At 31.8% G+C, this 26,489-nt stretch overlaps 2 protein-coding genes across 2 annotated transcripts in view; one reads left to right on the top strand and one right to left on the bottom strand.

Moving 5' to 3' along the window:
• LOC130623908 (uncharacterized) overlaps nucleotides 1–24,023 on the bottom strand; it is a 50,161-nt gene extending 26,138 nt beyond the window's left edge. Inside the window, exons 1-31 of the mRNA XM_057439453.1 lie at nucleotides 23,438–24,023; nucleotides 18,848–19,000; nucleotides 15,626–15,691; nucleotides 15,483–15,554; nucleotides 15,180–15,245; nucleotides 14,351–14,422; nucleotides 14,146–14,214; nucleotides 13,513–13,584; nucleotides 13,290–13,370; nucleotides 12,759–12,830; nucleotides 12,131–12,202; nucleotides 11,112–11,183; nucleotides 10,949–11,032; nucleotides 10,722–10,811; nucleotides 10,528–10,608; nucleotides 10,197–10,250; nucleotides 9,993–10,064; nucleotides 9,341–9,415; nucleotides 9,160–9,240; nucleotides 7,881–7,952; nucleotides 7,664–7,729; nucleotides 7,143–7,214; nucleotides 6,917–6,988; nucleotides 6,653–6,724; nucleotides 5,847–5,930; nucleotides 5,305–5,373; nucleotides 5,109–5,183; nucleotides 4,923–4,991; nucleotides 2,740–2,838; nucleotides 1,118–1,189; nucleotides 813–884 (exon numbers count right to left, since the gene is read on the bottom strand). Coding sequence (XP_057295436.1) covers nucleotides 813–884; nucleotides 1,118–1,189; nucleotides 2,740–2,838; nucleotides 4,923–4,991; nucleotides 5,109–5,183; nucleotides 5,305–5,373; nucleotides 5,847–5,930; nucleotides 6,653–6,724; nucleotides 6,917–6,988; nucleotides 7,143–7,214; nucleotides 7,664–7,729; nucleotides 7,881–7,952; nucleotides 9,160–9,240; nucleotides 9,341–9,415; nucleotides 9,993–10,064; nucleotides 10,197–10,250; nucleotides 10,528–10,608; nucleotides 10,722–10,811; nucleotides 10,949–11,032; nucleotides 11,112–11,183; nucleotides 12,131–12,202; nucleotides 12,759–12,830; nucleotides 13,290–13,370; nucleotides 13,513–13,584; nucleotides 14,146–14,214; nucleotides 14,351–14,422; nucleotides 15,180–15,245; nucleotides 15,483–15,554; nucleotides 15,626–15,691; nucleotides 18,848–19,000; nucleotides 23,438–23,568 — 2,429 coding nt within the window. The 5' untranslated portion in view covers nucleotides 23,569–24,023. The remainder of the gene's footprint in view (nucleotides 1–812; nucleotides 885–1,117; nucleotides 1,190–2,739; nucleotides 2,839–4,922; nucleotides 4,992–5,108; nucleotides 5,184–5,304; nucleotides 5,374–5,846; nucleotides 5,931–6,652; nucleotides 6,725–6,916; nucleotides 6,989–7,142; nucleotides 7,215–7,663; nucleotides 7,730–7,880; nucleotides 7,953–9,159; nucleotides 9,241–9,340; nucleotides 9,416–9,992; nucleotides 10,065–10,196; nucleotides 10,251–10,527; nucleotides 10,609–10,721; nucleotides 10,812–10,948; nucleotides 11,033–11,111; nucleotides 11,184–12,130; nucleotides 12,203–12,758; nucleotides 12,831–13,289; nucleotides 13,371–13,512; nucleotides 13,585–14,145; nucleotides 14,215–14,350; nucleotides 14,423–15,179; nucleotides 15,246–15,482; nucleotides 15,555–15,625; nucleotides 15,692–18,847; nucleotides 19,001–23,437) is intronic.
• On the top strand, nucleotides 20,503–23,318 carry LOC130623915 (uncharacterized). Its single transcript, XM_057439460.1, has 2 exons — nucleotides 20,503–20,937; nucleotides 23,198–23,318. Exons 1-2 carry the CDS (start codon nucleotides 20,538–20,540, stop codon nucleotides 23,233–23,235), a joined length of 438 nt encoding a protein of 145 aa, XP_057295443.1. The 5' UTR covers nucleotides 20,503–20,537; the 3' UTR covers nucleotides 23,236–23,318.
• Nucleotides 24,024–26,489: the final 2,466 nt, after the last annotated feature.

The following is a 26,489-nucleotide window of genomic DNA, read 5'->3' as shown; positions in this document are numbered from 1 at the left end:
TTTTTTACCATGCAGGTAACTAGGGATCACATGAAATTAACATTAAAACAATTACCAAAGCTGACAATTTCAATCCATCTTTACATTTGTTTTTTAAAAGAACATGATTCCATACATTTTGTTGATCAGTGTTTCAAGCCCTATAAAGTGCAGCTTGAAAGAAGTTTTTTTTGAAAAAAATCATTTTCGTGTATTAACAGGCCATTGCTCACATCATCAAATTCAAATGATAGATTTTTTACAGGCTTGTCAACTAGTTTAAACTTATTTAATAATTTAAAAATATGTGTGTATGTATATACAGGCAATAAAAACAACTTCAAAATAATAGTCATTCAAAAATAATCATTTTAAATGATCATGTATTTCAATCCTTAGCATGACGACTTAATGCATTTGGAAATATTTTATAAATATTAAGTCATATTTAGTCAGTATAACTAATGCACGTTTTCAGACCAATGTGAGAAATCATTTCACGTACATGTTAATTTATTCAAATTTGACCCGTAACATTAGAAAATTAATTTGCAACTTTTTGAGTTAAGACAATCAATTGTGGAAAATCAAAGTTTTCTCTCATGGCAAGCGCCCATCAAAAAATTTAATAGGCAAACCATATATAAACTTTTGAGAACAATGCATGCAACATCCTAAACTTTAGTCTGCTACATATTTTGCTTTACATGCTACTTTTCTTTGTATTGCAATAGATTCAGATTTTACTATTTGCTGCCTTTTAATTACACGTTTACTGTAGAGTGATAGTTAGATTAAATGACTCCTAAAACATGAAGGTAGCAAAAACTTACACGTTTCCGTCAACTGCACCAAGATCAAAAGCATATGTATCAATTGACTGGAGTTCCCCATTGTTAATATATCTAGAAAATAACATTTAATTAAATTAAAGTAGAGCTATTTTATTCATTGTTAACATACTGTCTTCATGTAAGTGAGATTTGGTCTGCAATTTCTAGTGCAACAATATGTTAGTGATGCTCATTTGTATAATAAAGCTTCACCTAAACATTTTTCTTAAATAAAAAAAGTCAACGAAAACAAACAGTCATTATCTCATCTTGACAAAGCAACATCAAGTAGAAATTGGACTTACAGTGTTCCACCTAAACCTCTCAGTTTAAAAGCATAAGAAGGTAAAACTTTTATCTGCAAATAACTCAAATCTCTAAAAAGGAAAGAAACATACTTTTTAAAATTATTTGGGCCCAACCAACGTTTTTTTTCCAAAACTATAAAATATGAATAAACATATTTTTCCTAGTTATCTTCTCACTTGAACTAGCGTCGTTTATCTTTGACTTACAGTAAATACTTTTTTTAAGCATTTAGAAAATTTGTTTTTACTTGTGGTCACAACAGTCAATATTGTTTAAAAACTATGGCAATACACTTTATTTTGTTTTAAGAACTTTTGACAAATATCCATGCTTTTATATGTTCACTTTAGGAGAATTTCCTGAAAAGGTATGGCTATGCTTATGCTTTTTGAGGATAAAAACTTTGTGTGGTTGGATTTTGAATGATTTCCATCAGCGATGCGTAGTGTTGTAAGCACAACACAGTCTTGTGGTCATTTAACTTCCGTAATTTAATTTATCATATGCTTGAGTTTTCTCACACTGTGATTAACTAATCTAGCTGAATCTTATAGAATATATACAAAATATATACTTTTTTTACTCTTTAGTTCTTCCCTTCTTGTGGAACTGATTAAATTGCTTTATATTTATGTTAATGCTAAGGTCTTTTGATTGTATGAATATATCAGACTGGCAAATAGTGCTGGACGAAAAAATACTGATTTCCTTTCATCATATCAAAAAAAGTAATTAGTACATAAATTTTTTACAATCTTCATTTCACAGTTGTTGAATGGTGAATAGTACATGGGTTAAAAGCAGGGTAAAACACTATTTTGACAAGAGAAATAAGCTTGTTAACCAAATAGGCGGAAATTGAGGAAATATTTGAAGTAAATAAATCTAAAAAATGGTTTGGCACTTTAGCTATTCTTCATTTTTTTCCTTTCATAAAAATATGATTTAAGGCCTCTTTTCACGTAAACAATATATAACAAAATAAAAAATTCGATTTTGCACATCCTTTTTCATGAGATTTTTAGAAAAAATTTTTTATTGTTGCTTGTTAGGATACCTTCTACATTAACATTCTCAATACACTTGTTTCTCATTAATTTAAAATAGCATTTTCTTTACATGAGCCAATGATTAGTGTATATTAATACACTGTGTCCTCGTCTGTGTTTGTAACACCCAAGGTGGATGTTATCATTTTCCTTTTAAGTATCCTAAACTTGAATTGAATGATGGTATAATTGCATTATGCCTATAACTTGAGGGCAAATAGCTTGGGAATGAGAAAATATGACAGTTGCTTTATCCTCACAACTCATATGGGATCAAATTAGTTGCCATTTTCAAGCCAACAGGTTGATGACATAATAAATTTTTTTTTTTATTTTCAACTTTAATCAGCTTCTAAAATAGAAGAGCTAATTTCTGAGAAGATTAGATTGTTGTATATTGACGGGCGTTGCTGATGTTAACAAAATCTTTAAAATATATTATCTTCTCCATTGTTTTTCTGACTAAATGAGTTTTCCACAGGCTACGTAACTAGCAAGTCATAAGTTTATAAGTGAGTCACAGAAGAAGGACTAAATACATCAACCATAAAATTATGCAACAAAATTACATTTGATTAACTTTGACATCATAAAATGCATGACTTTCAATTTCCTTTACACGATTATTAGGTACTCTTGGAGTAGTCAATGTCTTTCCACCAACATTTCTAAAATATCAAAACAAAAATTCTTCTTAAAAAGGTTGTATGCACATGTATGATACAATTGAAATGTAAAATATTGTGGATCATCATCGGGTAGTAATCATCATCATCATCATTCTCGGCTTAACGTCCGTTTTCCATGCTAGCATGGGTTGGACGGGGTATATTAATGACCCTCTTCCAATCTGGTCTAGACTGTGTTAGATCTAAACTCAACTTCCTCTGTATCAAGTCTGTCCTTATAACCTCCTGCCAAGTCTTTCTCAGTCTGCCTCTGGGCTTTGCCCCAGGAACTATCAAGTCTCTACACTTTCTTACCCAATTATCCTCCTCCATTCTCTCCAAGTGTCCCAGCCAGTTCAATCTTCTTATCTGGATAACATCTTTAATCTACGGAGACTTAGCCTGCTTCTTAGCTCATCTGAACTCTTTCTGTCTCTCAGACTGGCGTTACACATCCACCTAACCATTCTCATATCACTCCTTTCTAAACGGTCAAGATCTTCCTGCTTCACTGCCCAGGTCTCACTACCGTACAACATAACACTTCTTACACAGGCCTCATACAACCTACTTTTTACCTCAATTGACAGGACTCTGCTAGTCAACAAAGGAAGTAACTCTCTGAACTTTTTCCAAGCAGAACCTATCCTGCAAGTAACACTTCTACCAATACCCCATTCACTGCCCAACATATCACCAAGTAACAGAAGTTCTCAACTATCTCTAACGAGCCACTGTTGTACATCATTAAAGCTGGAAATACTTCATTCTCTATAATCTCACCACTGCAACGCTTGCATACAAACTTGCATAACCTTCCACTAATACTACTGCACTTATGTACCCAATGCTTGCAAGTCTGACAAAAAATTGAGTTACTACCAACCCCTTTCCTGCAAACTCCACAAGGCCACTTTCCAACTACAAGGTCACACTTGGCTGCAATGCTACTAATCATGACTTTAGACTTTGCTGTGTTTACCTTTAGCCCTTTCTCTTCTAGTCCTTTCTTCCACTTCTCAAACTTTTTTAACTAATCCTTCCATCGACTTTGCTATGAGAACCAAATCATCTGCATATAATAGCTCCCATGGACAACCTGTTCTGAACTCCATCGACAGCGCTTCAAGACTAGAATAAACAACAAAGGACCAAGTACAGAACCCTGATGTACACCAACATTTACACTAAATTCATCACTAAGTGAATGGTTAATCCTGACACGACTTCTAGCATTGCGGTACATAGACTGTACCATCGTAACTAGCCACTCATCCACACCTAATTTTCTCATAGCCCAACAAATAACTTTATGTGGCACTCTATCAAAAGCTTTCTCTAAATCTACAAAGGCAAAATAGAGATTCTTTCTCTTTCCTAAATACTTTTCCTGAAGCTGTCTGAGCAAAAATATTGCATCTGTAGTGCCACGCCCTGGAACAAAACCAAATTGCATCTTATCTATATTAATTCGTTCTCTAAGTAACTTATTAATCACTCTTTCAATAACTTTCATTACTTGATCAACCAACTTCAAACCTCTATAGTTACCCCTTTCTAATCACCCTTGCCCTTGAAACAATTCACTATTACACTCGACTGCCACTCACTCGGAATAGCACCATTCTTTATAATCTGGTTAGCAAGACTTGTAATAAGCTCAACTCCAATATATCCAGATGCTTTTACCATCTCTGCAACAATACCTGATACTCCTGCAGCCTTGCCAATCTTCAATTTCCTAATAGACTCCACTACCCATTCTGTCTTGATCTGCATAGCTGGCCCTTCTACAACATCATCAGCAGACAAATTATCCTTGTCCCAATCAAACTCAGTGTTAAGCAACCTCTGATAATGATTCTTCCAAGCTACCCTTTTCTCCTCCTCTGTGCTAGCCAAAACACCTTCATCATTACGTATACACTTCTCACCTACAACACCTTGATTAGTCTTCTTCATTTGTGGATCATCATGGGGTAGTAAATATAGCAATTTTATAGCTTACACAGACAAATTAATTAATCAATGAAAAAGTACAATTCCTGTCAACAAAATAAAAAAAAACTTGTAGAAAAACATACATCATTTTACAGTCAACATTGTTGAAGCCATATTCTCGTATCCGTTCAATTCTGTTTATGTGAAGGTTGCTGCAGAAAAGAAGTGCATTTATCAATTACATATTAAAAATAAGAACCCATTTCAGGTAATAAGTATATATAACAAAACTATTAAAAATATACTAATAATTTCGAAAAAAGACTTACATTATATCACATGACTGTGATATGTTAACAAACGCGTTACTTTGTATTTCCATGAGTCGATTGTTCTTAAGCAATCTTAAGTAAAAAATAAATAAATAAATAATTGCTATTAACATAAAACTAGTACAAATTCTTCATTGTACGTTATTGAAATTTTTCATTTAATACAAGGGGACTAAGTTGTATTGGCACTTACAAACTCTTTATCTTTAAATTCCAAAAATCTGTATGAGGAATTCTTGTTAAATGATTGTTGGATAAATCTCTACAATAGAATAAAGTCACATTAGTTTTGGCTCAAAAATTACTTACAAAAGTAGCTCCAAGTTAAAAGATCTAGATCAGGAAAGTTAAAATTCACCATTTGCTTTTTAATAGTTGGGTCTGATGCTATTTTAAAAACTTTTAAAACTCTGATCAAAATAATGGAATTTCGATGAATGGCTTACGAGGTTTTCTTATGATGTTGATTTTAAAATAAATCCTGGGTTGACAATTTAGATGACAATTTTTTCTCACTGTTGTAAAGTTATTAAATCTTAAAGTTTTAAGTAATTGCGTCAGAAACTTAATAACTTAATTGACATATAGGTATATATACCACAATAGAATCCTCTCTAATTAATACCACACGCAACTAGAAAGAAAGCTCCCTTCCTCACTGGGGTACAGAAATTTAATACCAAAGCAATAGAAAATTTTGATTAAACTATTTGTTTAATAGTTGGATATACTTACATAGTATCGATTTGACTTTTATGTGCACGCATGTGTGCAAATGTTCCATCTTCAACAAATGCCAAATCATTACTTTGAAGGTAGCTAAAGGACCAATTTTTTTAAACTATTTATTTTTTTAGAAAAAAAGAAAAAGATTTTCGCAAATCTAAGTGTTTATTGACAAGCTTTTGGGGGCAAAACTGCAAAAATAAGTGCCATTTTAGAAATCACTCATTTAATGGGTAAAAAAAGATCACTTCTTCCTTTAACAATTTTGTAATTTATCGTGTGAGTCTAACAATTTCAAACTCATCTTGAAGGACAGCATTTTGAATAACTGTGACAAACAGGTGCAGAACAGAACCATTTAATCCAATATTCTAGAATTATTTTAGTGTGTAATTTTTTGTTTTCAGTTTTTCAATTTTACATAAAACCGTAAAGATGTGATCATGGGGTGCAGCTTGTATATTTTAGTTCAACAATATATGGATTTTACTAATAACAATTTAAGATGCTCCAAAATTAGATTATTAACAGAATTTAATATTTCGGCAAAAATTAGATTAAGGTAATGTTTAGTTTCTTCATAGTGCGAGCCATGTAACAAAGTCCAGAGATAATTTGATAAGTTTAAATGAAATATAATTCAAATCTGGGCTTTTCTTGCCAATAATAATGCTTTATTTTTCAGATTTTAATTGTTTTGCCTTAGAATCCTTAATCACATTTGTTTTTTTGACAATGTGCAACATATCTTATCTTACTATACTGACTACCATCGTGCAGGGTGTTGCATGCCATGATGAAAAATGATTTCTTACATGATTTTTAACTTCGACATGTCTTTAAAATGTGTCTTCAGTATTCGACCAATTTTATTTGATTGTAGCTTTCTAAAAAAACACCAGAACTATATTTCTGTTCAGTATAAAAATAAATTTGATTTACTAAGCTGTGTTTATAAATTAAACACAGCTTTTCATCTAATTTTCAAAATTTAAATTACTATAAAACTACCCTTTACAAAAACGATAAAAAAATATGAAACATAGATGTTGTTTTTTATGCTTCAAAAAGACACCTACAAAACTTCCAATGACACTAATCCATGAAAGGCTTCATTTGGGATTTTATCAATTTTGTTGAAATCAAGTTCTCTAAAACAAATAAATAGAATGCCTGCAGCTGTGGATTCAACATGAATAATGACAGAAGTAGGTACACAATATTTTAAGTACCTTATTTCTTGATTCAATGTTTATGAATGAGGCAAGAAATTTTACAAGAAAACATTACTTAAAAACATCTTACAGTTCTTTCAACCTTGACAATCCTTTGAATTGATTTTCGTTTTTGAAATAAAAATCATTTCCACCTAAATATCTTGAAAAAGAAAATAATTATACAATATCAATGTATTTAAAAACTATGAATGCTTGAATAAACAATTTTGCCGATTAAGTAACTTCTTTGCTGTATTTTGTCTTTGCAAGATTTTATAAACGGTGTTTCCAAAAACGATTGTTGCTTCGTTTTTGTATAATGATTATCTTACTCAGGTCTAAAGAATTTTAGACCTGAGCAAGATACAAAAGGAAAAAAATAATTTTGTAACACTGATGATTAAATTATGTAGTGAAATAGATGAATGGGCGTTGAGGTATTTTCAACAAAATATGACTCTTTTTATAAGGACAAGAAAATGAACTTATGGCATAAAAAGTGGCGACTCTAAACATATCTAACATTTTATGTAACAAAATAAAGAAAACTTTCAAACCTTTCCTTGAAGTCACATAATTTTATATTTATATTTACATTAAACTACTTACAGTTGAATTAGATTTTGTGGAAAGGCACCATCTTCAATAGCAATGATACGGTTTCGTGACAGAGATCTAAAGTAAAAAAATTATTTGAAACACTTTTTAATGTGAAACAAGCTTTTCATTACTCTGCTCTCTCATCTTATAAGATAAATTGTTTTAAGTAGGAAGAGACAGATAACCTAAAAATAAATTCAAACAAAATATATTCGCAATGACTTACATTCTTTCTAAATTAGGTAATTTTGCAAATGTACCATTCAGTATGTAAGTAATTTTGTTGGACTCGAGATGACTAAAAAAATAAAATATAAAATTTTAGTTGTAATGGTTAAGTAGTTAGAAACTTGTATTTTGTTAATTAAAAATGGGGTTTTTGTAAATGTGCACTATAAGAGTTACAAGTATGTGATTATGTTGCCGTGCACTATAAGAGTTACAAGTAGATGATTATGCTGACGTTTATTTCTTGCATTTAGTACTAAGTAGTGTCTTCAGCTAAAAATTGAAAGAGGCTGGTGTAAAATCATAAAGTCAGCACTAGTAACCTAATTCCCTTGTCAGAAAAAAGACCAAGGATATTCTTGAAACAAAACTTGAAAACATGTCTCCGATAATATGGATAATGCTGCATGACATGAACCCCATTCAATCGGGGGTACCAGCTATGGTGAAAGGTTATGATACTTACTTAATTTTTAGGCCTCGTACCTTTCAGAACCTTAGACATTAGACTATGAATTCCTAATAATAACAAAAATAAAATAACTTTCCTTAGAATTACCCTTTAGAAATGCAAAATTTTTATTGGAAAATCGATAACATTTTTAGTCTGTTTAACGTTTTTAAAATGTCAATTTTTGGGGACTCCAATTTAATTAGTTGTTCTACAGGTCCCATCAACCCTGATTCTCACAAAAACAAAAAAATAATAATATCAAGCAAAAAAAAAAAAAATGAAAAAAAAAAAAATTTCTCATCCCCTCTTGTGAAAATATAATGAGCATAGAAGATATCAATGATGTTATTTTTTGTTGCTTGAATGTCAATCTACAATTATACTAAACAAAGTGAATCAATAACGTTACTTTAAACAATATACAACCACTATGGATCATTCCATATACTATCGTTCGTTAAAAAATCCAACCTTCAAATTTTTTTTAAAGCAAAAGCAATTTCCTGAAGCTTCCATTCACAATTACAAAAACTCCACCATTTATTTTAACAACACAGAAAAAACTTAACAAAATGCAACTCTTTGTTCTGCTTCACCAAAAAGAAAGCATGTATGAATCCATTGAATCACCACAAGTTTGAAATGTTATCTTTTACTTATTAGAATCATATCTCTAGAAGAAAAATCATTTTCTTCTCTCACATAAAAGAACTGATATAGTTTAATGACTTAAAACCTACACGTTTTCAAGCAGATGAGAACAGAAGCAATATTTAGCCTCATTTATACCTTATTTTCGAGCAATGTAAAACACCATACATACATATTTTTTAGTGTTTTCAACTCCTTTGTTCGTAATGCCTTTGGTACATACTGTATAGCAGGATTTTGACTTGCCAATTTTCTGTAATGAAAAAAATTTATTACCAAGAAACACAAGTCAACGATCTAGGAACAATGAAAAGTTTTGTGGAAATAGTTTGTAAAATAAAAGGTCAACTTACAATGTATTAATGCTTGTATTTTGAAATGCGTTTTCATGAATTTTATTATCTTGTAACCTATTACCATCAAAATCCCTACAAAAAGAAACAAATCATGTCCCGGAGTTAGTGGAAATCAAAATTAACCAAACTTCACCATGTAATTAAGGTTGCCAAACATAGCAAATATTTTTCAGTAGTTTTTGTGGCTGTATTTTGTCTGTTTGCTCCAAATGGTAGTGCTACGAAGGCAAGAAAGAAGGGTGTATAGAATGCTAATGCAAGAATTCAATGCAATGGGCTAATTCCCATAGATTTTTTTACAGGCTAAAGATTATTTATGAAAAAATTAGTCTGGTTTATTGTTAACGCCCGTCTTCCATCAGAGCATGGTTTGGACAGGTATATTAATGTGATCTAGATTGTGTAGGTTCTGAACTCAAATTCCTTTGCATTAAGTCTGACCTTAGTACCTCCAAGTTTTTCTCAGTCTACCTTTAGGCTTTTTCATAAGAACTATGAAGTCTCTACACTTTTGTACCAAATTATTGTGCATCATTCTTTTCTACAATCTTCATGAATACTCTTACGTGTAAGGGGGACTTAGGAGGAATTAACCCACTATCTCATTTCATGTTTTGCACCTTTTAGTCTTAAATTGAGCTATACTTACAATGACTGGAGCTTATTGCAATGTTCTAAATCTTTTTCTTGTATTTCTTGCATCAAATTGTAACTAATATCTCTAAAAAATAATGACAGGATGACTTAACATAATGTAAAATGAAATTACAACCTTTTTTTATTATACGTTTGACTTATCAAAGTTAAGACACATAAAAAAAGTCAAGACAAATAAATAAAAAAAATACATTACATTTTTATTAGCCCTGTCATGAACTTAAATGGTTTGAAATCATCCTTTTTTGACCTGAAATCAATAAATAATATCGTTGATTGCTGTTCCTATGTAAAATTTTGTTGTGATTAAATAAAAATAACACAGCATTAAAAAAAAACACAGAGCAATAATAATTTTACAGTATAATTGACAGTAGAGAAGGATAATAATCAGGAAAGCAAGGCTAAATGAATCCAATATGTCTGATTTCAAACATATGATTTATCATACAACTATCCAATATTAATCAAATATTAAATAAAAATTTGTTCATCTCAAGTTTAACGCACATTAACAGTAAACTTACAGATAGAACACTTGTGAATATGGTGGAAAATCAGATGATGCATAATCCCGTAAATTTGTTATTCTATTGCGATCAAGATATCTAAAAAACAATGACACCTATTAGATGCTGTTACCAGCATGTTTTAACCTGGGTATATCAAAGGGTTCAGCTTGGTGTTTATTATATATTAAAGCGTAGAAATAATTTCTTACAAGTTCCGAAGATTTGGCCAATACTCTGTAACAGATTTCTCTGAAAAGACGGGATGTGGAAACTTTGTCAATGCATTGTTGCCAAGGAACCTATTTAATAAGTAATTTTCTAATAACAATAAGATAAATGTAAACTTTGCCACAATAAAAACATTATATTTCGTATTCTTAACCAGTTTAATAGATTCAAATCTCCACGGCAAAACAAGCATTATTTATCGACTTACAAGTCTGACAAATCACTCAGTTTGTACATAGAATCAAAATAAACAGCCTTCATTTCACTCCCAGCCTTCTGTGTGTGTAAGGTCCTAGAAAAATATAGAATATAAAAAAGAAACATAGGAGAAGGTTTAAAACAGAGATAAATGTTGTCGAAATCATACGTACAGCCATCTAAGTTTTTCACAATAAGTGACAAATTGTGACGTTAAAATTTCAATGTTGTTATGATGCAAGTCCCTGAAAATATATAAGAACTGAATTAAAACTTAAGATTGAAATGCTGCAGAAGAACAGCATCTAGCAGGTAAAAATTTTCATATACCTTTAAAGGGAAACAGAAGTCAAAATTTAGATGTTGTATTTTTCGGTTGAAATGAAAGAATATGATGGGACGATAACAGAAAATGTGTTTTTTTATCTATTTGTACTTTGATGTTGAATAAAATTTTAATGGCTATGATGTCATAGTTGCATTAGACGTCCCATAATAAACTCATAGTTAGTATGTAGTTATCAATAAAATTAATACCAGCAAAATTACTAAAATTTTTTTGCCAAAATGACACTTGCTGGCTCGTCCCAGGCCTCTTATTTTTTTGCTGACGACTCAATAACTCAGGATCTGCAAATTGGTTTGCAATCAAATTTTGTGGGTAAGCTTGTGTAAGCTGTATATGTTTACTCACAAAATTTGATTGCAAACCAACATGCAGATCCCAAGTTATGAGTTCATCAGTAAAAAATTAAGAAGCCTGGGACAAGCAAGCAAGTGTCATTTTGGCAAAAAAATTATGTTAATCAATTAACCTTTATATTATCTATGCATTGATAAAGTTTGAATGCACACCCCTTAACAGGTCTAAATTTACTGATGAAAGGAAATGTCCAAATTTGCTATTACTGAAATATGACATCATAATTCATGCAGCATAATTAAATCTGAAATTCTTTAAATGTGAATATCTTGAGAACAAAAAGAGCTTTTTAAAAAATTTAAAAAAACTTGTTAGCTATCTTTTTAAGCCCTATAATATAAGTCCAACATCATTTTATACCTCGGGTTCCCTTTAAGAATCTTCAAGTTAATGTCACATTATTGCATGCTGTAAGTCAAATTATTTTTTCTACCTAATACTTACCATTAACACAGAGCTTAAAGAAACAAAAAGTTAAGGAAAACATACAAGTGAAGCAAATTTTGGATCTTCCAGAAAACATTCTTGTGTACTGTTTTGATGGAGTTGTTAAAAAGTTCTCTAAATGGAAATAAAAGAAATGTTATAAACGACTTACAAAAATGAAATACATTTTTAACTTTACTCAGAAACTTAAATTAACATCAATAGTAATTCAAAGTAAATAGGTGGGTGGGAAGTGGTCCACCTATGTATGCTCTAGACCAGAAAGTTTGAAAGAAAGTTTGCTGAAATCTCTCATTTTAGCACTAAATTAAATATGACTGTGCTAATTCCGAAAAGGACTATACATGGAATAAGTTATTCTAGGATAAATTTTAATCCAATTCTGCTAGCATGGTCATGGCTTAAAACACTTAAAAACTTGACAGGATCTAGATATTTACAAATTGTACTTGAATTAACTACTGGCATGTTAGGATATATTAACAGGTCCTTTGGCCTTACTGGTAAGGGAAAAGGACCTGTTAATTTAGTGTCTGTATAAAATGCATGGTAAGGGAGAAGGACCTGTTAATTAAGTGTCTGTAAAAAATGTAAGACTGCACGTTTCTTGGCAAATATAATGAGTTTCTATGTGTGTTGGCCACAATGTAATCTTTTATCAACCACTTACAAGACTTCAAGCTTTGGTAAAGTACTAAGAGCCCTTGGTGCAATATAATCAATGATGTTATTGCTCATATTTCTAAAAGAACAAATATATGCTCAAAATTTCATCTTTATCTATATTTGTCAAGATGATAACATGATAGGTATTGAAATAAAACATTTTTTATATATATAAAACAGTGCAGTCAATTCATTAACACAAGGTTCACAATCATCTGTAACTAATTTTTAAGAATATTTAGGACAATTTAGAGGCGGATTTTCACAAACATATCAAGGATTTCTTTTCTTAAGGACTTTTCTATATCTTGAGAAGGCATAGGAGCCCTGTAAACATATTGAGATAATTTTAACAAATCAACTGGATGTAGAGTTCTAGAGAACTAAATTGTTGTTATACATATTCATACATTATTCTACATAACTATTTTGCAAGAGAGTGTCTATGACTAAATTACAAAAACAATTGGACATTCCAAATTATAAATCCATTTTAAAGCAGGGAAAGTTAGTAACCCAAATTAAACTCACTTACAGATGGTAAAATGTATTTGCTGATTTTAATCCTTGCAGATCTCTTTTTGATATACTTGATATTCTGTTGGCATCGACACCCCTGTAAATGTTTTTAGTAGCAACTGCATACAAAATATTAATCGAACTCAATAGACTATTTGTTGACACAGAATACGGACAGATAAAAAAAATACCCTTGAGTTTGTTAAACAAGCTGTAGTTTGAGTAACATTTTTACTTACACATAAAGCAAGTTTGGTACTTTTGTGAAAGCACTGCCAGGAAAATAGCGCATATTGTTTTGACCAAGGCCCCTATAAAAAAAATTAGTTATCTCAGTGAAAACCTAAAGACTGATAAGAAATTAAAACGTTTTGTTTCTCATTGCTTAAAAATGGACTATGAAGTGTTATGAATTGGTCAGTGCTGCATTTTGAGATTATCGCCAATGATGGCCACATTATAAACAGCTGTAAAAGGCAATTTGTGTATGCAATGTTGACATTATCTAAATTCTATTACCTGTATGGATTTTTTCACTGATTTATTGACTAGTGGGAAAATAATTTAATTATTACTATTACACAATTTCTTATATGTGGACAATGGCATTTGCCAAGAAAAAAGTAGAAACATGACACCATAAAGTTACTAGTGCAAAGCATAACGATATTTTCATTGTAGGCTTGAGTCTTAATGTGTAACAGAAACTAGAAAATACAGCTTAAAAATAAAATATAAAGGAATATTTAGACCTAAACACAACTAATTTATCATATAAACATAGCACACTGGCATAACAATCATAGCACACTGGTATAACAATCATAGCACATAGGTATAATTCATAATATAAAAAAATTATAAAACCTTACAAAAATTTAAGCTTGGGTAAGTCAAAGTATCTGCGTGGTATCTTGTCAATTCTGTTTTTGATCAAAATCCTATAAACATCGTAAAAGTAGGATCAGAGCATAAAGATAAATGACTCTAAATTTTCTTGTTAAAAAAAATTTAAAATAAAAATTGTTGTTAACCAATATCAGGTCACTTTGTAAGAAGCAGCAAAACAATACTCACAGCTCTTCAACAGACTGTGGAAGATTTGTAAAATTATGCCGAAATAAATGAATGCTGTTTGAATAGAAATCACTAAAAGATTAAACAAGAAAATTATGTTAATCACATAAAAAGCTTTCAAGAGCATCCCCATAAATAGCTTTTTTCATAGCTTTTTCTCAGTGTAAATTATAAATACATTAGAACTTTTTTTAAAAAAAAGTATATTATAAAAGAAGTACTTCAAATCAAACAATTAAAACTAATAGCCTAAAAAGTTGTTTGTTGTAAAGTAAAACATTCTGACAATGACTTGAACAAAAGAGGAAATATTAAAAATCCCCAAAGTTTGTTTTATTTAAAATCTAGTTTTTGAGAAGTGAATTTATTCAGGCTTACATTTTTACTATTTCTGACAATGAAACTGTACATTTAATTTTCAAACCTGGCCAAATTTAAATTTCCACATTATAACCTTATTTCAAGCACAGTTTTAATGCCTCGTTCAAAACACTCATTACTTGATAGATGTTATTAACTGTTTTTAGTGTTAAAATATTTTGGTTTATTTTGTATTTTAAAAATATATCTTTTAGAAAATTTTACTATAGCAGAATTATATATCATTCGAGAATTACTCATGCTTGCAAATGTCATACAATTTAATGTTGTTCGTGCAAAATATTTAAGATTTAATGTATAGTAAAACGACGATGCAATCAGAAATACACATTAAAAGCTTTTTCTGTTTCTGAAAAACCTTCAGAAAGGAATCAATCTAAATGGTATTCCACTATACTTACACATGCGTACAGTAATCCTTAAAAGGTTTATAATAACAACAACTTACATCTTCTTTAATTGGGTACATGTGCTTAAATCTGGCATTTCATACAGTTGACTTTCAATTATTCTCCTGCAATAAAACAGATTCATGAACTTAATTTTTGAACACAGTATAAACAATGGTTACACATCATACAACATCTTATAACACACACCACGCCATAGCTTTCAATTGGTAAATAAAAGATTGCTGGGGTTTAGCTTTAGATAGCTCGTAACTTGTTCATTTCTAACATGAGATAAATTTTGAAAAAATAAATTTCTCTTAGCATTGTTTTTCTTGCTACTAATAAAAAATAATACATACAACTCCTCCAGTTTCGTCAATTTTTTGAAAACATTTGGATGGATGTTCGAAATGTTGGTGAATCGTATTTTTCTACATGTGAAAAAATGTTATTAAAAAATTTTAAGCAAGAATTTTAAAAAAAGTACAACTATTATACTTACATTACTTTTGCTTTTTCAGGGAATACATCTTCATGTAATGCAGTGATGGCATAGTTGTTGATTTGTCTAAATAATTTTCATCAAAAAAAGATAATGCAATGACTTATATCAAAGGTAATTTGCAATCGTAATTTGCCATCTATTAAAAATACCTGTTGAAAAGATTTAGCAAAAAGATTAGAAAAATAATTCAAAATTATTATTATTGTTCATCAAGATGAAGAGCCATAGCATGTTTATAGATTTTTTGAAAATGAAAAATTTTATTTCCTGAAAAAAAGCAAACAAACTTGTTGACAAAATTTTGCTTTTAAAAATCTTTATTTTAATGTTTGTATTATTACTTCACAGTATAAGGCAATTCAAGCCTTATGATTGGATAAATTTTGATACAACTAATATTACATCAATGAAAAACGCTAGTCAAGTTTTCTTAAAAAAAAAAAACAGATAAGATAAAAAAAAAATACAAAAATGAAATATTGTATTTACAAATTTATAAAAACTGTATAAGGTTTTTTATCAAAACAGGACAAAAAATTTAGTAATCTTCTTTCGACAGAAATTTTGACCTTCTAATAAGGCAGTACTCTAAGAATATCTTGTTTCAAAAATTCACAAACTAAGAGATATTAATAACTTTTTCCGGTTTTCCACAACTTCCCTAAAGACATTGCTAAGGAAATGCTCAGGCTACAAAACATTTTGTTGTTCACTCCAATTTTACCTGAGGGCAACAATTTATAACTAGGTTAACGATTATTGAAAACAAAAGAGAATGCAAATAAATACATTTTTTAACGATTTCTATTGTCCTTGTGTCCTACTGTTTATATTATTACGCATGTTTATGAAGTTTTGGAGAACTTGTCTCTAGTGTGTTCTATTTTTTTCTGTTTATACTTCTTAACTTGTCATGGTGGGCGGCGACTTTAATGGTCATGTTGGGAAGTCATCTGAAGGTTATAGAGGTGTGCATGGAGGCTATGGATTTGGGAGCAGAAATAAGGAAGGGGAGAGATTGCTTGAGTTTGGAATGGCAACGGACATGGTGGTTTGCAACACATCATTCAGTAAAGACAGAGTAGGCTGATAACATATGAGTCAGGTGGTTGTAAGACACAGATAGATTACTTCCTGGTTAGAAAGTCAGACAAGAAAGTGGTGAAGGACGTGAAAGTTATATCGGGGGAAGAGTGTGTTTCCCAGCATAGGTTGCTGGTTTGTGATATTATCTTGAAGAGTGTTAAAGAAGCCAAGGGAAAGTACAGGCCCCGTCGAAAAGTCTGGAAGCTGAAGGAAGAGATTGTAGCAAGACAATTTAGTGCAAAAGTTCAGCAGTTAGCCTACAATAGTCAATGTGATAGTGACAATGTTGAAAGTACTTGGACTACTTTGAAGAATTGTCTTCTAGAAGCTTCAGATGATACCTGTGGATGGACGAAAGGACCAGCTAGACATAGACAGACCTGGTGGTGGAATAATGAGGTTGACCAGTGTATAAAGGAAAAGAGGAAACTTTGGAAAGAGTGGAAGTCAGGTGGTAGTAAAAATATTTACTTAGAAGCTAAGCGTCACGCTCGTACAGCAGTGTATAAGGCAAAATCAGAAGCAGAGAGAAACAGATTTGCAGATGTGTTAAGAAGGAAAGACCAGCGCAATGAGGTATTCAAGATAGCAAAGCAAATGAAGAAGACTAATCAAGATATTGTAGGTGAGAAGTGTATACGTAATGATGAAGGTGTTTTGGCTAGCACAGAGGAGGAGAAAAGGGTAGCTTGGAAGAATCATTATCAGAGGTTGCTTAACACTGAGTTTGATTGGGACGAGGATAATTTGTCTTATGATGATGTCGTAGAAGGGCCAGCTATGCAGATCAAGACAGAATGGGTAGTGGAGGCTATTAGGAAATTGAAGATTGGCAAGGCTGCAGGAGTATCAGGTATTGTTGCAGAGATGGTAAAAGCATCTGGATATATCGGAGTTGAGCTTATTACAAGTCTTGCTAACCAGATTATAAAGGATGGTGTTATTCCGAGTGAGTGGCAGTCGAGTGTAATAGTGAATTGTTTCAAGGGAAAGGGTGATGCATTAGAAAGGGGTAACTATAGAGGTTTGAAGTTGGTTGATCAAGTAATGAAAGTTATTGAAAGAGTGATTGATAAGTTACTTAGAGAAAGAATTGATATAGATAAGATGCAATTTGGTTTTGTTCCAGGGCGTGGCACTACAGATGCAATATTTTTACTCAGACAGCTTCAGGAAAAGTATTTAGGAAAGAGAAAGAATCTCTATTTTGCCTTTGTAGATTTAGAGAAAGCTTTTGAAAGAGTGCCACGTAAAGTTATTTGGTGGGCTATGAGAAAATTAGGTGTGGATGAGTGGCTAGTTACGATGGTACAGTCTATGTACAGCAATGCTAGAAGTCGTGTCAGGATTAACCATTCACTTAGTGATGAATTTAGTGTAAATGTTGGTGTACATCAGGGTTCTGTACTTAGTCCTTTGTTGTTTATTCCAGTCTTAGAAGCGCTGTCGATGGAGTTCAGATGAGCTAAGAAGCAGGCTAAGTCTCCGTAGAATTAAAGATGTTATCCAGATAAGAAGATTGAATTGGCTGGGGCACTTGGAAAGAATGGAGGGGGATAATTGGGTAAGAAAGTGTAGAGACTTGATAGTTCCTGGGGCAAAGCCCAGAGGCAGACCAAGAAAGACTTGGCAGGAGGTTATAAGGACAGACTTGATAGAGAGGAAGTTCAGTTTAAATCTAACACAGTCTAGATCAGATTGGAAGAGGGTCATTAATATACCCCGTCCAACCCATGCTAGCATGGAAACGGATGTTAAGCCGAGAATGATGATGATGATGATGATTATAGAAGTTCAAAGAGCTTGGAATGAGTTTTTAATCAACTCAACTGATGGTTGGTTGCACACACTAATAAACATTACTGAAGAGATTTTGGAGAATGTTTCTAAAAACAATTCAATCAGACCCCTCTTGCCAAATGACTAAAACAAAATGCAAAATTTAAAAAATGTATTTTTCTGTTGTTCGAGCCAAATAAGGTGGGCTTGGGATGAGGTTGGTATGACCTGTATCACACTATTGATGTCAGTCACGTAAAATTGTCCTAATTACTTTTTTGGGGGAAGAGACAGTGAAAAGAAACAAATCACAGCTTAGTAAGATTTACAAACACACAAAATAGTAAAACTTACATGTCTGTGCCTGTGCATTTTAATTTAGTGGAATCTTTAACAGCTTCATTGCAACCACTACAGCCTCTACAATCTGGGTTTCCTTCTGGACGAGCATATCCATTATAGCCTCCTGGTCCAAAACCATTCCACCAACCACGCCAATTTATATATCTAAAATAATATTTTTAAGATATATAGAGAATGAAGTATTTCCAGCTTTAATGATGTACAACAGTGGCTCGTTAGAGAAAGTTGAGAACTTCTGTTACTTAGGTGATATGTTGGGCAGTGAAGGGGGTGTTGGAAGAAGTGTTACTTGCAGGATAGGTTCTGCTTGGAAAAAGTTCAGAGAGTTACTTCCTTTGTTGACTAGCAGAGTCCTGTCAATTGAGGTAAAAGGTAGGTTGTATGAGGCCTGTGTAAGAAGTGTTATGTTGTACGGTAATGAGACATGGGCAGTGAAGCAGGAAGATCTTGACTGTTTAGATAGGAATGATATGAGAATGGTTAGGTGGATGTGTAACGCCAGTCTGAGATACAGAAAGAGTTCAGATGAGCTAAGAAGCAGGCTAAGTCTCTGTAGAATTAAAGATGTTATCCAGATAAGAAGATTGAATTGACTGGGGCACTTGGAAAGAATGGAGGAGGATAATTGGGTAAGAAAGTGTAGAGACTTGATAGTTCCTGGGGCAAAGCCCAGAGGCAGACCGAGAAAGACTTGGCAGGAGGTTATAAGGACAGACTTGATACAGAGGAAGTTGAGTTTAGATCTAACACAGTCTAGATCAGATTGGAAGAGGGTCATTAATATACCCCGTCCAACCCATGCTAGCATGGAAAACGGACGTTAAGCCAAGAATGATGATGATGATATACGTTTCATAATGTGATGCTCTCTAGGAAAATTGACCACTTCTATTTTTAATTCATATTTTTAAAGCAATAGAATTCTGTATTTCGTATTTTTGAAAATACGAATTGCGTATTAAAAATACACACATTTTTTTAATAGCTGTATTTTGATTGTCAAAAAATACCGAATTCGTATTTAAAAATACAAATACTTTTAAAAAATACAAAATTAGTATTTAAAAATACGCTTATTTTTAAAAAACATATTTATAACAAATAAGCATTTCTAAAAATACCCTGTAGATTTAAAATACAAAGACGTTAAAAAAGTAATGTCCAGCTAGAGAGATCTCTTCATCTTTTACACAAATTGAAAGTTCCGAATTTCATTCTAAAATGATGAGAAAACGTCTCTGCGAAACATCAAAGTTGCTGTATTTCATTCTAAAATGACGAGAAAACGTCCCTGTGAAATCATTGAGCCAATTTAAAACCTATCAAAAACAAACTTGTAAAATTCAGTAATTTTTCTAATCAGTTGATTAAACCACTCACTTTATACACGTAAAAATTTTTTTAAAAAAACCAAATTCATATTTCTTACATATTTCAAAATACGCGTATTTTTAAAAATACGAGATACGAATTTTCGTATTTTTAAAAATATGCAATTCTATATTTTTATAAATATGCAATTTATATTTTTTAAAAATACGCATTTCCTAACTCGTATTTTTGAAAATAGAAATACGAAATTTGTATTTTTTTAAAAAAAGAAATTACAAAATTCTATTCTTAAAAATAGAAATTACGAAATTCTATATTTAAAAATAGACTTTCGTATTATTAAACTATTATGTGTAGTGACACATGGGCAGTGAAGCAGGAAGATCTTGACCGTTTAGAAAGGAATGATATGAGAATGGTTAGGTGGATGTGTAATGCCAGTCTGAGAGACAGAAAGAGTTCAGATGAGCTAAGAAGCAGGCTAAGTCTCTGTAGAATTAAAGATTTTATCCAGATAAGAAGATTGAATTGGCTGGGGCACTTGGAAAGAATGGAGGAGGATAATTGGGTAAGAAAGTGTAGAGACTTGATAGTTCCTGGGGCAAAGCCCAGAGGCAGACCAAGAAAGACTTGGCAGGAGGTTATAAGGACAGACTTGATAGAGAGAAAGTTGAGTTTAGATCTAACACAGTCTAGATCAGATTGGAAGAGGGTCATTAATATACCCCGTCCAACCCATGCTAGCATGGAAAACGGACGTTAAGCCGAGAATGATGATGATGATGATGTGTATTAAGTGGAAGGTTCAATAAACTAAATAGAAAAATTACTGAATTTTACAAGTTTGTTTTTAATAGGTTTTAAATTGGCTCAATGATTTTCACAGGGACGTTTTCTCAGCACTTTAGAATGATATACAGCAACTTTAAATCTTCGCCGAGACGTTTTCTTGTCATTTTAAATAAAAAACGGCAACATTGTTTCATAATCATACGATTATGAAATGATGTAAAAAAATAATGAAGCGATTCCTATATGATGAAAATCGCTTCAATTCGTATCAAAAATAAAACGATCTTGGAGACAATCCCTAACCAGACATTACTTTTTTATGTCTTTGTATTTTAAATCTACAGCGTATTTTTAGAAATACACGCATTTATAATACAAATTGCATATTTTTAAAAATACAAAATTCGTATTTAAAAATACGCTTTTTTAATACAAATTTTTAAAAATAAGAAATATGTTTTTTTTAAAAAATTTGCGGCTTTTTAATACGCAATTCGTACTGTTTTATAGTTTTGTTGTTTTAAAAATACGATTTAAAAATAGAAGCAGTCGATTTTCCTAGAGAGCATCACATATATACATATTAATGGGAAAAACAATAAGGGTAGAAATAAAGGAGTATAGCCATTTCAGAAATATATACAAATCTGTTATCAACATTGGTCCTTGAAAAAACAAATATTGCACTATTAAAATTGATCTATATATAAATTCAGTAAAAACAGGTGTAGAATAATAGAAAAAAGTGTAGAAGAAACACATAAAAAGGCTAGTGAAAACATACTGAGAGGAAAGAGAAAAGAATAGCCATATGACACTAAAGCACAAAATACTTAATGAAACAAATTCTCCAAACTAATAAAAAATGTTATTGTATCAAAAATGTTTATGTTAGTAAAAATAGTGAGTATAAATAAATAGTTAAAAGCAAAAACAAACAAAAGGCTGTAAAAACGAAAGCCCAGAAGGTTAAAAGGTAATAAAGAGACACTAGTCATTAGTCCGTGGAAAAATCCACGGGTTCGGCTGTCCTTTTTATACCGCATCACGTGCGTCTCACTTCTTGCGCAGCTAAGCTACCATTTTGCGTGACAGACAGGCACACGTATACGGGTATTATAATATAGATAGCACATAAAACAAAAGAGTCTAAGATTGCAAAGACTCAATTGAAAAAGATTCTCGTGATGATAATAAATTTAGGTAATATTCTCTAAGTTTCAATTCAAAGATATTACTAAGTTCACATTTTCTTATCTCCAGAGAAAGTTTATTGTAAATTTGCGTCCAATATACAAAAAAGATCCACAAGCACATTCTAAACAAAGGTTGGGTAATTTCAAGCAGTATCCGTTGTTACGTGTATTTCAGGTTTGGCTAGTCTTTGTGAAATAATTTTTAAAATTTTAGCCCACATCATAATTCAAGCAACCACTTGATGAAGTTACAAGATCTCATTTCCCTCACTTTTACACTATCAGGTGATATAAGGGATTTATTTTCAATAATTTCACATGCTCGTCTAATAAATATTGCAGCTTGAATAGTTATGTTTGGGTATTCTTAAGATGTATAAATGCACAATTGGTAAAACTGGTTGGTCATAGAGGATGTAGTAAATTTAACCTTACAGATGCTTTGCGAAAGGCATAATTGAAACTACTACGTTAATTTTATTTATTTCCCGATTGTGACGTCTCTCGTAAACAATATGGTGTGCAAAATAAAAGTATATCCATCAACTGCAAATATATCCTCCAGTATATATCTCTTGTATATATTTCCACAAGAATGTCGGTTTTTCAGTTATTCAAAATGATCTTGAAAAATTCAGCAAAATTTGACCATGGACCTTTAACGTTTAAGTGAAAAATGTTTGAACCCTTTACATTGGTGATTTTACAGATTGCATCCATAGTGTTAGGTCCAGGACACTTTTTAATGTCACCACATAAGAGTAACAACACAAATAACCATTGACTATGTCTTGAAAAGTAAACTCTCTCTTGAAAAAGTAAACTCTCTTGCGAAAAAACACGATCCAATGTTATAAATACCAATTTCATTGACAATATTTACAGCACTTTTAAATATAGTAAATAGTTTGAATTACAACGTATAAAAAAGATATACTTTATGCCAAACATGTGTTACTTTATTTCATCATCATCATCATCATCATTCTCGGCTTAACGTCCGTTTTCCATGCTAGCATGGGTTGGACGGGGTATATTAATGACCCTCTTCCAATCTGATCTAGACTGTGTTAGATCTAAACTCAAATTCCTCTCTATCAAGTCTGTCTTTATAACCTCCTGCCAAGTCTTTCTTGGTCTGCCTCTGGGCTTTGCCTTGAGTTTTAAATTATTAAGGTGTAATAGTTTTAACTTTCATTATATTTTCTCTGTTAGCAACAAATATGTTACAGGCTAAAAATGTAATGAAAACAAATTTTACCTATTCACATTTTTTGAATTGTAATTACGCAGTTTTTCTTTCCAGTAATTTTCACCCCACTTTGTATCAGCTGTAACCGCAACATGCCACATTAAAAACAAACAAAACCTCCACATGGTCCTTTGTTTCATTAGTATAGGTTTTCTAAAGAAAGAAGCATTTATCACATCCAATTTAATAAATGCTTATTAGCACCATTTCAATTTTTCCATTTAGTAAATTAAATGTCATTTTAAATTCTTTTTTACTACAAAAACTTTTCCAAAAAGCGCAAATCAACTTAACAGTCGACTTTCAACTTCAATCTGCATAACCAGAAGTGTTTCTCAAATGTACAGATTGTACTTTTACACAAAATCTGTGATGTTTTTCAAAAAAGCTCTCATCCCCATCCTAGTAAGAATCTCCAAAGAGGGTTTAACTGCATAAAGCCATATGCCGGATTTCATTGCACCAAAATCATAGCATTTAGAAAAAGCGGATCAATACTTTGATTATTTTGCCTGTCAATTTGCATAAGATGTCTGAGGACTGCACACAGCACATGCTACGATGAAAGTCGTCTATAAATGCTATTGTGTTGCGTTTTTAGCACGATATACCAGTAAAATACATCAAAAGGAAAACAATAAATTAATTGTATGCTTATGTATAAAAAAAATTGAGCAAAGTGACAGAGGTCTGGATGATAGCATATGATACACTGCCTTTGGTCAAAAAAGTAATCTTATATAATAATACAAAGTGTGTGTGACGTCATAGTGGATGTGTTCATTTTCCTTTGATGTCGCCGAAAAACTAATATCTCAAATCTTAAATTTTCTAATTTTAAGCGACGTTAATATCATTATTTCAACGTCAATGTCTTTACTTTAAATTAATAAAGCCATTACAGTGCACTTAAATTTCGAGGCCAAATAACTTAGAAACGAGCTGGTGAAGTCAGTCATTTTTCACTGCATAAGGGACCACCTGGGATCAAATTGGGTAAGTTTCCCAATTGTTGGTCTCCAAATCCGTTTTAAAATAGACAAGTTAATGACATCCTCAGAAAACCTGCAAACCCCAATAACTCTGGAACTGTTTGTCAAAGATACATGAACCTATACATTTTCTTGATCAGTGTTTGAAGATCTATACGATGAAGACAACAGGTATACAAATTTCTGAAAAACAATTTTGTGTTTTAATGGGTCTTTGCTAACATCAGCAAAATTTTTTCCTTAGGCATTCGTCGACAATTATAATCAGCGTTTCAACCTCTAAACATAGGGGCAACGAATCGCCTATTTTCTTGGATCTTCACTGCTGATGTCAGCAAAACCTATTTTTCCATTTTTCTCTTGCCTAAGTGGAATTATTCCATGGGCCTTATCGACTAGTTTATACTAAATTAATAGACCTTTTTGAATGTTTACATTTTCCGCGATAAGCACTTTCGGCTTTAACAATTGCGTGGCAGGCAAAAAGATGCAGGCACTAGGTGAATTGAGGTCCTTTTTAGTCTGTTTCTTCGCGCAAAGGTATCATTACGACTTTACTTGATTATATGTCAATCAGAAGTTATCTATTTACACTTGATAATAGTTTAAAGCTGAAAATATTTCCCTAGAAAGAAATGGACTAAAAAGACCTTTCTTCAGCAAGCTTTCGCATCTTTCTACCTGCCACGCAGTTGTTAGAGCCAGAAGAGCTTACCGCGAAAAATGTAAACATTCAAAAAGGTCTATAAGTCTAGCTAGCAATTTTTTTAACATTTTCCTAAGTAAGTAAAAGGAAAAGAACTTTAAGCATAATCAGGCGACAATACACTTGTGTACATCTAGTTTAAACAGTTTTGGTTCTCACGAGAGTTTAATACCAACTTACGAAAGATAAAAATCATTTTACTAAATCCTTCCCATTTCTACACTTATAAATGTTTTTCTTTGCAGTTATTTATTTACAAAAAGGATACCATTTTTGTATACCATGTGCTTAAATAAGGGCCGTAGCATTCCGATGTTGCTGCTAGCAATTTGTGCGGACGGTCAGCGGTCCTGCTATCCCCAGGACTCAACGTCCGTCTCGGGCTTTCTTTTTGATTAGAGATATCACAGATTTTTGTAGCCATATCTAGAACTACCTTTGTGGTCCCTCCTGCGCAAATATTGTCATGTTATATATCCTAAAACTCGTCCCTAGGACTTTTATTTTCTCTCTACCAATCTTGGACAAAAAGAGCATGCACTTGACATTTTTAAGGCTGTTTTCCACTTCAAAAAAATTTTCTGCGAAACAGACAGGAGCAGAAATACTTCTAAGCATGCGTACTTCAAATGTTTACATTCATCATGCAAGTGGAAAATTTTTCTCTCCGTTTCGCTCCGGCGGAAAGTAGAATCGAGTTTAATTCTTTTTCGCGTTTTGTGCTGACAGGAAGAAAATTAGTTAGCCAATCAGATAATTTTATTTTGTAAGAATTGCGCAATAATAAACAGAAGAGGCTATTCTGGGTGGAAAAAATCCGATAACATGCACCTAATAAGAACTAAGTATCTGTCTTCAAAATAGACACGATATAACAATATTACTTTTACGCGTCAAATTTTTTAAGAAAAATGTTGTAGAAATTCATCTTTGGGTCTAAAATATAAAATAAATAAAATTTAAAATAATAACGTAGTATAATATGGTCACAAAATTTGTACAATTAAAAACAATTTTTAAGAAATAAACAAGAAATCAAATACAAGCTTCACTGGGGCAATAGAAAGAAAAAAAGAAATATTTATTAATAAAGTCCGACTGTTATACTCGTATCTAGCGTTTAGTTGTGGACATAACTTATCTCTATGTTATTAAAGCCCTTGTTTTGTCTGTGTGTACGCGAAAAAAGTCGTGTTACTAGCACACGAAATAGTGCTGAATACATTATCTTTTTTTTTGGTTTTGTCAGCTATTATTGTCCGTAAATATATCGATTTCATATACCGTGACTACCCCAGGTGCGTTATACCAGGTTCGACAGAGTTTCAGAATAAAACACAGACTATGTCAATATTCTTTTTAA

Source organism: Hydractinia symbiolongicarpus, chromosome 13, assembly GCF_029227915.1.
Source record: "Hydractinia symbiolongicarpus strain clone_291-10 chromosome 13, HSymV2.1, whole genome shotgun sequence".
NCBI lineage: Eukaryota > Metazoa > Cnidaria > Hydrozoa > Anthoathecata > Hydractiniidae > Hydractinia > Hydractinia symbiolongicarpus.
Note: the sequence above shows the minus strand (reverse complement) of the source record. Positions and strands in the feature narration are given on the sequence as shown.